The 14,142-nt window shown below is 41.4% G+C and overlaps 1 protein-coding gene across 3 annotated transcripts; it reads right to left on the bottom strand.

Moving 5' to 3' along the window:
* Positions 1-490: 490 nt before the first annotated feature.
* LOC131723378 (skin secretory protein xP2-like) lies at positions 491-13,601 on the bottom strand. 3 transcript variants are annotated; one of them, XR_009320250.1, is made up of 3 exons: positions 12,558-13,601; positions 3,830-4,031; positions 515-3,322 (listed from the first exon to the last, which is right to left on the bottom strand). XR_009320250.1 is itself a non-coding variant. In XM_059017073.1 (2 exons), exon 1 carries the CDS (start codon positions 5,392-5,394, stop codon positions 4,459-4,461), a length of 936 nt encoding a protein of 311 aa, XP_058873056.1. In that variant the 5' UTR covers positions 5,395-7,450; the 3' UTR covers positions 491-3,263; positions 3,830-4,458. The 3 variants fall into 3 exon arrangements, 2 of the variants coding, with proteins under 2 accessions (XP_058873056.1, XP_058873047.1); XM_059017073.1 differs by lacking the exon at positions 12,558-13,601 and having other exon boundaries at positions 491-3,263; positions 3,830-7,450; XM_059017064.1 differs by lacking the exon at positions 12,558-13,601 and having other exon boundaries at positions 493-3,322; positions 3,830-7,450.
* Between the last annotated feature and the right edge of the window lie 541 nt (positions 13,602-14,142).

Raw genomic sequence — 14,142 nt, 5'->3', positions numbered from 1 at the left:
CACATGTTGTTGGTCCATATGTGGTTCAAGCAGTCCAATGAGAAGCACATGCACATGGCAGCGTTTACTTTTTTCAAGTATATTATTCCTAACTTCAAAAACTCAGTATTAACATTTTTCATTTCTAAAAGAAACTATGGGCCGGACCAAATCAAACCCCGATAGCTCTTGCTAAAGTGTCTTTATGTGATAATATCGCTAATTTCCATTTCCACGACATCTGCAGCATCGTGCTGCATTGTTCTGTCACTGTTATGAAAGCGTGCCACATTGTTTTCATAATTTTTGTATAATTCCATACCGTGCCCTGGCTTGTGTCGGCACCATGCAATGCCAGCATATCCTCAAACCCGACCGGCACAGTGCTGCCCAGAGCTCTGTTGTGCACAAGGCTGTATAGTAGGCTATAACTGCACAAGAACGAAGATTAAAAATAAATAAATAAATAAAAATAAATGTCGGTTAACAAAGAAACACCATGCGAGTAGTAAAATTAAAATGCTGATAAAAAAAAAAATGTGGTGAATAGAACATCCAAAAACCAACGTAACACTGTCGCCAGGATCAGTAAGTACATATTATACAATAAGAAGTCGAATGAAATGCTATCCAGTGCCGTGAAAAAAAGAAAGTTGATTGCAGATTTTTAAAAAAATTTTAAATGACACGGTATAGCCAAAAAGTGCTTCCTTGTACTGGAACGGTGGGCTTGTTCTTTCATGCCGAGAATTTGGGCTTCATGTAATGTTCCTGTGTAGGCCAACATGTTGAAGTACCTCACCAGAGTAACCAAATGTTAAAAACTAAACGTTAATATCTTTAAAGTGGTTAAAACATTCATACGTTCTTTATTAGTATTTGAATTTGTTTACATTTGCTAGCCTCGAGTTTTTGATCAAAGTTCAATGTAATGGAGCACTGTGCCTTTAAGAAATGAATAATTTGAACAGAAGTAGGTGATGTCACAGATGAGGTGAGAGTCTTTGGTGAAAAAGAACATTATTTAATAAGTCTGGTAAAAATGATCTCAACAGAAACGACAAAAGAGAACTACACAAAACATATATAGTAAAATAATACACTGGTAAGAAATATATTCTGAAAATGCAGATGATATAAATTACCATCTTTACTACACACTGATAATCAATGATTTATTTACACAGATACTGACAAACAGAGTGGACAGGTGTACCAAAACAAATAAAATATATGCCTTTTGGCAGCAGAAAAAAACCCCAAACATTTGACAGTCTTACCAATGTGGAACTGATTCTGTGGTATACAGCAGTCAAAGTAAACCCTTAACCCTCCCACCTCGCAAAGAGTAGGGGAATCAAATAGAAGAAACTCACCAACCTGTGGGGCATAACTGCTGTTTTAAATGAATCCCCACCTTTCAACAGAGTCAGTGGTGGGGTTGTTTCCCCGTTGTTACAGGACTGAGGTGTTGGGGCGGCAAAACAAATCTTCCACCTACTCAGACAGGACTTTCCGAGGTAATGCCTCACAATATCCTGATATCAGCCAAGGAGGAGAGGTGGGGGCGGTGGCTGATTCATTCTTTTTCAGTTCTTCAAAGGGATAAAAAGATGTATTTCTTTAGAGCAAGCATCAGACAATAACAAACAAACAGCACAATGCAAATACACCTACTACAAAGTACATGATAAGTCCAGAAAATTCAAAAACAATCATGTCATTTCAAAGAAAAGGAATTATGAAATGTTGAGATATGAAAATGTTGAGATCTGAAATGTTCTATTAAATTATTATTTATGTAAGGCATATTTTATACGGTATACAGAGATGTTTAATATACTGTTGTAATGTAGAAAGGGTCAAATCAAAATGGACTTTCAACATACTGTAAGCAGTGTTATATATTGAATTATCATGCAGTGTGATCTATATGTGTTTTAATACTTGAGCATTGGAAACATTGGAGTGCTCTCATGGGGAGCTATTGTCTGTGCAGCAACAACACATAACCACCCCTCCCCCGACTCTCCCCTAACCACCACTATAACTCAATGCTTAACCTGAGCTGAGAGAATTCAGAAGCTGCATATTGCTGAAGGCATACATATTTTGTATTGAGCAGCATTGTAAACCATTATATTCAATACTGGTACATTGGTAGATGCTTTATTTATGTATTTATATTAGTGTTGATCATATTTTAAAGAAAAAGCCAGTAAAACCCAATTGCATTTGTAACTGCCATGCAAGTGAAAAAAACATAAGGGGTGTAACAGTGCCATCAACTGTTTGTTTTCCATATAGCAGCAGTACGCTTATACATAGTTACATCTCATGTAAGTATCATTGACACATGTGTTGGTTTTGTAATGACCAGGGAGTGTGTTATAGATTTGAACTGAAACACCAGCTTCTTGTACAGCAGTTCATAACAAATAAGCTTAGTGACTAGCTGAAGACCTGTTTGATCCTGCTAATGGTGGGTTGTGGACAAATGTATGCTCATTTTCTGTCTTGTTTAATTCAGTGTATATAATTGTTAAACTTACTGATCCAGTTCATACAACTTGACATATGCTATGTTTTAAAGGGCCAGATTCATTCAATTTTAAGGGTTGTTTTAATTAATGTTTTGTAAAAGGGCTGTTTCTTTTTTTCAATTTTTTTTTAAAATCCTGTTTTCATTAGTGAAATGGAGTTTACAGTTCATGAAACCCTTTTTAAGTGTTTTAGAGTAACAGTCTGTTGAAAACAGTCCTTAAAGTGATATGAAGAGCGCCCATAGTCAGTTACAGTTAATTTAAATAATTAAACACATACAATTAGATTTGTTTTTACGTGTTAAACTCACTGAAGTTAGTCCTGTCTTGAAAATAGTTTTAAGAAATGTATTGCCATACACTTTTATTAAATAATGTTAAATTAAACACAATTTATGTATTATTAATTAGGTACTCTTATCAATGTGACCTGTATCACTGATGTGACATATGCAATGGTGAATTAACTATTATACTCAATGGGTCCCCGAGTGGCTCATCCAGTTAAAGCACTGCTGCTGGGAGTGCAGGACGAGTCATACAGCTTGGACAATGGAGGGGGCATCACATTGGCTCTGTTGCTCCAAGGGTGGGGATGGGAAACCGGCAGGGATTGCTTCTCCTTGTCGCGCAGCAGCGACCCCTACTGGCCAGACACGGAGCACATTCAGAGTGGATAAAAAGCAGGGCTGATCTCTGTTCTCCGGGATTGGTAGCCGCCCACCTCTGCTCTGGATTGCTCTGCGTAAAAGAGATTCTGGCTTTAGGCTTGTGAGATCGGAGGACGTTCACATGACCTGCTGCAGTGAGGAGAAAAAACATAATTGGACATTTCATATTGGGGGTAAAAAATTAAAAAAAAAAAAATATATATATATATATATATAATAATTGGTCACTCTAAATTAAAAAATAAAATACAAAGATAAATAAAATTTAAAAAAGTATTATACACACATATTACCAGGAGCATATGTGTTATTTAAATAAGAAGTAATTTTTAATTTCCCTTTGTCATTGTCAGGGCATGGCTCAAAAAATGTCATTGTGCAAATTTAAGAATATAAGTTATTAAATGATGCGATAGTGCCAACATCTGTTTGTCATATATTCTGTACAGTGCGTTCATTACTAAAAAGAAACATAGTGATGCAATTAGACAAATGTTTTCACAGAAGGAATTTGTCAATGTTTTGTTATATGACAAAAGATATTAGCAAACATTGCCTTGCAGGAGACAGAAAACCTAATCAACATTGAAGTTTATTTTATTTTGTTAATGTAACAACCACTGCAGCCATACACACCATTGCTGCTGAAAGTTGCCTCAGTTGTTGCCTGAGTAGAGGACACTCAAGAGCTAAAGCAGCATTGGTGTTCCGGGAACTGTGTTGAAAGACGTTAAACCAAGGTCCTGTCTACTCTGTGGACGCTGAAAACCCAATCAAGCAATTCTTGCTGCTCCTGGTGGCATCCTTAAAACCAGCCATTAAAGCTGAAGATGCAGACCTGGTGAAAATACAGATTGACTGCTTACAATGTTTTAGACTAGTAAGTATTTACAAATTAATCAATAACTTGCACAGCCAAAACCTCCCACCTACCTGCAGCAGAACATCACACTTCACACATTGCCCTTGATGAATCAATTCCACTCAATTTGGGAAGCGATGATCACACAAAAACTGTAAAAAATAGTAATGCAACTTGGCCACTAGAGTTTCTGGTAATATAGTCCCCAACTAGAGGGCACACTCAGCACATATTTCATATTTGCAGTTCAGGCTAGGAAGGTCTTACTTTCTATATACGCATGGACATACAGTAAAAAAACAGCTCTCATTTGAAATTGTATTCATCTTGTTTCCATCCCTTTATTTAACTAGATTAGTATTTCTTTAAAATAGCAACTATTGTATCATATATTGCATTTACATTATGTAATGCTTTGTGTATGACATTGATAAGATAATAAAGTTCTGTCTATAGCGGCTTGTGGTGGACCCTCGGGAAACAACGGCAGCGATGGACCCTCGGGAGGTGACAGCAACAGCGGCGGACCCTCGGGAGGCGACGGCAGCAGCGACGGACCCTCGGGAGGTGATGGGAGTCCTTCGGGAGGTGGCGCTGGGCACTCCAGACGCGAACATGCAACTGGCTTTATCACTCTTGCGCTGGAGACAGCGGGGCTTCTCCCTCTAGCGGTGGAGAGAGCGGGGCTTCTCCCTCTCGTGCTGGAGACAGCGGGACTTCTCCCTCTAGCACTGGAGACAGCGGGGCTTCTCCCTCTCGCGCTGGAGACAGCGGGGCTTCTCCCTCTAGCACTGGAGACAGCGGGGCTTCTCCCTCTCACGCTGGAGACAGCGGGGCTTCTCCCTCTCGTACTGGAGACAGCGGGGCTTCTCCCTCTAGCACTGGAGACAGCGGGGCTTCTCCCTCTCGCGCTGGAGACAGTGGGACTTCTCCCTCTAGCACTGGAGACAGCGGGGCTTCTCCCTCTCGCGCTGGAGACAGCGGGGCTTCTCCCTCTAGCACTGGAGACAGCGAGGCTTCTCCCTCTCGTGCTGGAGACAGCGGGGCTTCTCCCTCTCGTGCTGGAGACAGCAGGGCTTCTCCATCTAGCACTGGAGACAACGGGGCTTCTCCCTCTCGTGCTGGAGACAGCGGGGCTTCTCCCTCTAGCACTGGAGACAGCGGGGCTTCTCCTTCTAGCACTGGAGACAGCGTGACTTCTCCCTCTAGCACTGGAGACAGCGGGGCTTCTCCTTCTAGCACTGGAGACAGCGGGACTTCTCCCTCTAGCGGTGGAGGCGGGAGCGGCAGGTAGTTTTCTGCTACACCCTGTTGTTTTGTGCTTGCTGTTTATAACCATTACCTGCGTGGCTTTGTCACGTTCCACCCTAGTGACCTGGCATTGCCAGATCAGTTCCTCTTTCAGAGGGCCATTACTTCTTGTCCCCTTAACAGGCAGGACCAGCACCCAAATACCCCATAATCACCACTCTGGCCATACTCATACAAGCGGTTATGATCTTGACATTGAATAAAAACCATGCATAAGCCAACTACTATGTTGAAGCAGTTGAAAAAGAAGCGCTGGCTTCAAATGCAACATAACAAAACATTATCAATTTTTGCATGAACACTAACTTGGGAGGAGGCAGTGTGGTCCAGTGGTTAAAATCCAGGGCTTGTAACCAGAAGGCAGAGTTGTAATAACTCGAGTCAATGACTTGACTCGACTCGGAATCGAGTCGAGTCCGTGTGCAAAAGACATGACTCGACTCAAGTCACGCAAAAAAAGTCTCAATCTGACTTGAGCCATTGTCTTTATGATAAAATCAATAACAAACTGATTTCATTTTCAATACATGCAGCTCCTCTCTAACATATGCAGTCATCTTGTCATTTTGCACATAAACAGGCTCCTGCCATGGTTGTTAAGACCATTGCTAATGAAATAGAAAACACCTTTGTAGCCTATAGCGCCGTTCTGTGATCATCACAAGCAGCAGGGAGCGCCGGAATCAAAATGTGTAGGCGGGAAGCAAAGACAGATTTTTGATCACTGATCATAGAAAATCCTGAGGAAAATAGTCATTTTTGAGTTTTGTCACAGACACGAAAAAAACAAAACAACAATAACATGGAGAGTACACTAAAAGTACCTGCGGTGGTGGAGTTCGCTTTTAATAATTATACAGTCGACCGGGAGAGAAACAAGCAGGCTGCATCCTGCCAGCACTGTAAAGCGACAATATGAATAAACTGCATTCAAAACATAGCACCGGTAACTGCCACTAATTTATACTGGTAGGTTTTTCGTTTTTTTCAACGGCTAAAATGAGACTTAATTAAAAACGCACAATGCAACAGCGGTATTTTTCAAGAAGTCGATATCAATATTTAAAAAGAATAAAATAAAAATGCCAGGGCAAATTAAAAAACACAGCAGAAAAAAACACTGATTAGGAGTTATTTTTCAGGTTTTGTTAGCACACAAATAAAGGTAATGAATGTATGGAAAACGTTTCTAATAAGTAAAATTTTGCCAAGTGAAAGCTTGAAAGGTAAGTCAGTGTTGAGAAGTGAGAAAATATTAGATAAGTTCTTTGTTTTGTGATATCATTCATTACTAAACACCCAACCCAATTGAGCACAGAGAAAGGGGCCTTTATACAGTGGCAAAATGTGCTTATAAATAGATCAAGGAATCAAATTCACTAAAACGGAAAGATGAAAACAAAGCAGAAACCGTGGACTTTTAATGGTGAAAATAAGTGGGGCAAGTATCACCACATTATTGTGCATCCTAATTTTGTATTTTTAACAGTTTTTTATTTTATGCATAGATTGCTAATCTTCTGTAAAACTAATCTGATTAAATCAAGATATCTTTGAACTGTCAGAACTAATGACTTGAAGTGACTCGAGCCAGATTGGTGACTCGACTCAAGCAGTTTAGAGACTTGACTCGACTCGACTCGAGCAGTTTAGAGTCTCGACTCAACTCGGAGCAGTTTAGAGACTCGACTCGACTCGAGCAGTTTAGAGACTCGACTCAACTCGGAGCAGTTCAGAGACTCGACTCAACTCGGAGCAGTTTAGAGACTCGACTCGACTCGAGCAGTTTAGAGACTCGACTCGACTCGAGCAGTTTAGAGTCTCGACTCAACTCGAGCAGTTTAGAGACTCGACTCGACTCGACTCGAGCAGTTTAGAGTCTCGACTCAACTCAGAGCAGTTTAGAGTCTCGACTCAACTCGGAGCAGTTTAGAGACTCGACTCGACTCGAGCAGTTTAGAGACTCGACTCGACTCGACTCGAGCAGTTTAGAGACTCGACTCGACTCGACTCGAGCAGTTTAGAGACTCGACTCGACTCGAGCAGTTTAGAGACTCGACTCGACTCGACTCGAGCAGTTTAGAGTCTCGACTCAACTCGGAGCAGTTTAGAGTCTCGACTCAACTCGGAGCAGTTTAGAGACTCTACTTGAGCAGTTTAGAGACTCAACTCGACTTGCCTCGAGCAGTTTAGAGACTTGACTTGAGCAGTTTAGAGACTCGACTCGACTCGAGCAGTTTAGAGACTCGACTCGACTCGACTCGAGCAGTTTAGAGTCTCGACTCAACTCGGAGCAGTTTAGAGACTCTACTTGAGCAGTTTAGAGACTCAACTCAACTTGCCTCGAGCAGTTTAGAGACTTGACTTGAGCAGTTTAGAGTCTCGACTCAACTCGGAGCAGTTTAGAGACTCTACTTGAGCAGTTTAGAGACTCAACTCGACTTGCCTCGAGCAGTTTAGAGACTTGACTTGAGCAGTTTAGAGACTCGACTCGACTCGAGCAGTTTAGAGACTCGACTCGACTCGACTCGAGCAGTTTAGAGTCTCGACTCAACTCGGAGCAGTTTAGAGACTCTACTTGAGCAGTTTAGAGACTCAACTCAACTTGCCTTGAGCAGTTTAGAGACTTGACTTGAGCAGTTTAGAGTCTCGACTCAACTCGGAGCAGTTTAGAGACTCTACTTGAGCAGTTTAGAGACTCAACTCGACTTGCCTTGAGCAGTTTAGAGACTTGACTTGAGCAGTTTAGAGACTCGACTCGACTCGAGCAGTTTAGAGACTTGGCTCGACTCAAGCAGTTTAGAAACTCGACTCGACTCGAGCAGTTTAGAGATTCGACTCGACTCGAGCAGTTTAGAGACTCGACTCAACTCGAGCAGTTTAGAGACTTGGCTCGACTCAAGCAGTTTAGAAACTCGACTCGACTCGAGCAGTTTAGAGATTCGACTCGACTCGAGCAGTTTAGAGACTCGACTCGACTTGAGCAGTTTAGAGACTTGGCTCGACTCAAGCAGTTTAGATACTCGACGCGACTCAAGCAGTTTAGAGACTCGACTCGACTCGAGCAGTTTAGAGACTCGACTCGACTTGAGCAGTTTAGACTCGACTCGAGCTTGGCATCTCAAAGACTCGGCTCGACACACCGGTTCAAATCCCACCTCTGCCACTGACTGATTCATTGTGTGACTGACCTTGAGTAAGTCACTTAACCTCCTTGTGCTCCATCCTGCGGATGAGATGTTAAATCAATGTCCTATTGTAAGTGACTCTGTATGTAATGCACAGTTCACAGCCTACCTCTGTAAAGCACTTTGTGATGGTGGTCCGCTATGTAAAAATAAAGATATTATTATTATATTATTATTATATTTGGTGTGCCCTGTAAGTCATTATACTCTAGTAAAAAGCTCAAAATAATACTACACCTAAATTAATTTATCAGCCATCATCACCTGCCCTGGGGCACTAGCATATGTCAGCAGTGCTGAAAGCTATTTTCTGTGAAAGTATTACTGTATTTCCTAGGGGTAAGTGCATGGAATACCCAATCACATATTGGATTTGTCAGGGGTTTACTTGAATCATTTGATACAATATTTACAAGGTTCCAAGACTCCCAGTTTAGAACACTGGTCATGTTTGCTCCACGCTAACCTCATCATTAGGCATATAGATGACAGGAGTATGAGTGGGAGGCAATTGTCAGAATTCAGAATCAGGCTCATGGATTCAGGTATTTTGGATTCAGCTGAATTCAGTGGTTCACAGCACTAGAGCCCAAGTCATATTTAAAATGCAAACACACGATATGGGTTTCAGCAGTCATACAGTACTTTGCAATAAAACCTGCAGTTTATCTAATGGGATATTATTTATATTAATGGGCCAATAAAGCAATTTATACGGTTATTATCTACAGTATATTGTTGCAAAAAACAAAACAAAACACTTTATGAATTCGGGCTTACAGCTTGGTGTTGCAAGAGAGATGTGAAGTATCAGTAGTTTTAAGTGAGTCATTTATTAAGATAGTTGGGGCAAAATAAATTATGCCTGACCGCTAGATGTGAGGATAGATGTCAGGAGGTTTTTTTTTGATTAACTGCGTTATGGTGAAAAATGTCCCTAGAATGATCTAAATCACAATAGAGGGGAATTGTTTTCCCTTTTTTTTTTTTTTGCCTCAAGCCCAATAGAATATAATTGAAAAAACCCCATCTGTGAACAGTATCAGGCTTTCGAGAGTGCCTGACCTGTCATTTGGGGTTGAACAAATTTTGATGGCAAGAGATTCTGCTCCTTAAACTTTATTACAAATGCTAATAGAAGAGCACTGCCATCTGTTCCCATCACCCTATGTAGTAAATGGTTTGGCCTGTCACATGATCAATCAGATTATATGTCGTCTTTTCTAGCAAATTGAGATGAAAAGCACGTTCATGTGGTTGCTCAAAGTTTGACCAGCACTGTTGAAGTTATCTATTTTTCCTATCCTTTTCCAGGAGACAGTTTGATGACAACTGTCCACATTTAACCCTGCTTTACCTTAATAAATTTAATTAATACACTGTTCAATAGTGTCTCTTCAGTGATAAAAAAAAATGCCCATTACAAAGCTTGAATGTTTCTTTTTAGGTCATTTTTAAATGACACATTGTGACAGAGAGCGAATGAATCAGAGTCAACAATCTCCCTCCCGACCTGTGAGGGCGCTGTATAACAGGAACAGTGTGCCCCGGACTGCATGGTTTGACAGTTCATTTCAGAGTCAGTTGGAAGTTGGCCATCCAGAAAGGGGGCGGAGTCACAATACCAGAAGTCAGCGCCTTAATGCGATTGGAGGAGAAGTGATTGCACTCGCTACCGAAGGGGGTGTGACTGAGGGTATATCAGGGGATGTGACAAAGCGATCTGTTTCTCTGTTATGGTTATGCAAGGACCGCTGGAGGAGCGTAAAATAACTGTGAGTGTTTCGTGTTGTCTGTCTATTAACTGTTGTTACTTGTCATTATAGATGGCTAAATATCCAGGAGCTGTCGCTTTTAAGCCAGCACCAAACCCAGACTGCACTTCACTATTGTTCACCATTTACAGTGTATTTTATGTATGGGTTATAGTTCATTACAACAGTTAATGTTGCATTTTGGTTAAAACAAGGGAACTTGGGATAGGTACCGTAAAGTGGGAAGGAACTGGACTTTACGTGAGAGAGGATTGCATGGAGGGATACAACAGTAGGCAGGAGCGTTTGCCTCTGTGTGTTGAGTGTTAATAAACAGCGCAACATTAAAATGTAGTATCTGAGTTGTTTATCAAGCACAACATTTTGGCAACGAGGATGACACCGTTCCTCCCTCACCCGGGCGACCCACCGATCCCATGGACACAATGGTTAGAGTCGTTTAATACTTATCTCTTAGCTTCTGATTTGCAAGATGTGAGCGATGCCAGGAAAAGAGCTATCTTGATTCACTGCCTAGGTCCTGAGGGCCAGCACATTTTCAAAACACTGGGCCTTCATTTCAAAATGCTACAACTAAGCTGACACAGCATTTCGGTCCGAGACACAATGCTTTAGTAGAATGCTTTAAGTTTCGCCGCTCAGCACAGTTTCAGGGGGAGTCAGTTCGCCAATATATTGCAAATCTTAGGGAATTGGCAGCAACTTGCAAGTTTGAATATCTATACGATCAAATGATACGGGACCAACTCAAAAGAAAAGAACGACCACTAGTAAAATACGAGAGTGTTTGCTCATGGAGCCTGATACACTCACCCTGGATAGAACACTGGAAATAACATGACAGAAGCAAAACAACTTTTAACCGAACAGCCACTGAGTACATTACAGGAAAGTGAAACTACGGTACAAGCAGTAGCTTCTTGCGGCCGCACAGGATTGCATTGTAAGGGTAAGCGATGCCGAAATTGTGGTAAGTTTAATCATTTTGCTCGCTGGTGCAGATCTACTGTTTCAGATGCTGCACAGAGAATTACTGACTTTTCAGATCCAACAGTTATTAATACAGTGCAGGATATGGGTACCTCTTTCAAAGTGTGTAATTGCTATCTAGATGGGGTTGGAGCCAAAGTGTCCCCTTTTAACAAAGTTACATATAAGACTTGGTTTGCAAGCAAAGCCTTAAGCTCCAGCTTGATACAGCTTACAGGCTATGGCTCTTCTGCCATTAATGTTTTGGGCTCCCTTACGTTGCCAGTTTCGTATGGCAGTGTACAACTACCAACCTTCGGATTCACAGTGACTGAGAAAGGAGCAAATCTCATGCTCATGGCCCCATTGTGAATAATTCCATTGCACCAGTTACCTACGGGCGGCAGTGTGGAGTAGTGGTTAGGGCTCTGGACTCTTGACCGGAGGGTCGTGGGTTCAATCCCAGGTGGGGGACACTGCTGCTGTACCCTTGAGCAAGGTATTTTACCTAGATTGCTCCAGTAAAAACCCAACTGTATAAATGGGTAATTTTATGTAAAAATAATGTGCTATTGTGTAACAATTGTAAGTTGCCCTGGATAAGGGCGTCTGCTAAGAAATAAATAATAATAAAGCAGTCATTCCAGATCGGTATCCCTTTCCAACCACAGAGGAGCTAGCAGCTGAGTGCCATGGCTCAGCTGTTTACAGTAAACGTTTGGGCTCTCGTCCGCACCAAGCTGCTTTCAGAAAGTCATGTCCACAGTTTTTGCTGGCATTCCTGGAGTAGCAATTTACTTGGATGACATTGGCTCCTCCCTACAAGTACACAATGCCAGGCTGACATAGGTGTGACACCTAATTTATCCGTGGATTTCACACATCCGTGGACCTATGTCCCCACAAGCACATGGATAAACAGAGTTCCACTGTATTCTAGCTGTGTACAGCTGTGTGCTTCATGGCGTGACGATAATTAGTTTTGACAACTGCAGATTACATTTATTGAAGTTTCTTGATTAATCCATAGTTTTAAACTATCAACACAACTAGAAATTGGTAATTTAAATGTTTTAAATGTCTTTATAATTATCTTTAATATACAATAATAACTGGTGAGCATTTTTTTCAATTGACTCATCCTGTTGATATTTCCCATAATAACCGTCTGGTTATAACAGGAAACACGCACTCATTACCACCAGCAACAGAGCGCGACCCCAGTGGGAGTGCCAGACAGAAAGGAATTCCAACCATACCTCACATAGCTGCTATCTTCTATCGCTTTCTTCTCTGTGGTGTAGAAACCGAATGCTGAAATCGTCTCCTGCACCAAGGCAAAACAACTGGATGAAGGGTAGCAGTGTGGAGTAGTGGTTAGGGCTCTGGACTCTTGACCGGAGGGTTGTGGGTTCAATCCCCACTGCTGTTGTACCCTTGAGCAAGGTACTTTACCTAGATTGCTCCAGTAATAACCCAACTGTATAAATGGGTAATTGTATGCAGGGCCGTGTTAAGCCAATGGGCTACATGGGCTGAAGCCCGGGGCCCCGCCTCCTAGGGGGGCCCCCGTCGTCCCTGTAAAGCAGTGGTCCTCAAAGTGGTGCCCGCTGGCAAATTCTGTGCTGCTCGCTTATGCTGTGCTTGTACGTACTCGACATATTTTTTTCTTTCCTGAAGTACCTCTGTGATACGATCATCCAACTGAATATCTGCATTTTCTCTGCGGTAGCCCAACCATAAATTAGCTGGGTGGGACATTAACTCTGTCTGTTTCAGTTGCAGGTACTGACAGTAAGTTTAACCAATAGGAGAATCAAATATCTGCCAAGTTTACGCAGTTGTCCAATCATAATTAAGCAGAGGCCGTTCACGGTATTCTGCATGAAAATTGAAGGCGAGTGAGTAGCCAATGGGAAAGTGAAAGATCCGACAGCTGTCCAATCATTCGTGAGCAGAGGCGGGCTGTTAATATGCCGGGTAAACACTGAATTTCGCCGACTGTTATTGAGAAAAATAATACATTTCAGTATTTAGAATTGAATTTTCTCTATATATATATTTTTAATTTCACCAGACAAGGGAAACACCGTAGTAGATTTAGTTACAAATCCACTTTCTCTGAATAATTGTACTGGGAGATGAGCGATCTTTAAAAAAGAGTAGTGTTGACAGATTTGACAAATTGACACAAAGCGAGACGCTATCCTCTTATTTTAGTTTATTCATGGTTATCTATGTAAACATGTTATTTAAAAATATTTGCATTGCGTATTTTATAGGAATTATTTGAAAAATAAGCGCAGCACACACAATTACTGTCTGAGACTTGGCCTTATTATCAGAGTAAACAAAGAATAACTCCCACTAAAACTCTATATATAGCGTTATACTATAAGAACCTATGCAATAGTCAGCGTGCCCGCAAACAGCCAAGTAAGATCAATTTATGCCCGTGCCCAAATTACTTTGAGGACCACTGCTGTAAAGTCAAACTGATAACGGTTGGCAAATAAAAAAGCACGTACTAAACTAAACAATTTGCCTATTTTTTAAAACATTTTGTGTCCTTTGGCATGCCGTAGTTATTTGACGAAATAAAAAAAATCTTATGCTAACTCAAATAAGAAAAGCTGAGTAGCGGTGCGAAAAAAAGAAAAATCACTAAACTCAAACTAGCTAAATCCGAGGAGGTTATAAATAGTACCCCAAAACTCACTAAACTCTTTAAAAGTCAGTGTCAGAAGAATGAAAAGTTAGGAAGAGCCACATGAGTCAGAGGAGCAAGCAGAGAGCAGCGAGTCGGTTAGCGCTGAGTGCACAGCCACTACAGCAGAGGAGAAA

The sequence above is a fragment of the Acipenser ruthenus genome, chromosome 3 (assembly GCF_902713425.1).
Source record: "Acipenser ruthenus chromosome 3, fAciRut3.2 maternal haplotype, whole genome shotgun sequence".
Lineage (NCBI taxonomy): Eukaryota > Metazoa > Chordata > Actinopteri > Acipenseriformes > Acipenseridae > Acipenser > Acipenser ruthenus.
The sequence above is the reverse complement of the archived record's forward strand: the minus strand, read 5'-3'. Positions and strand labels throughout refer to the sequence as shown.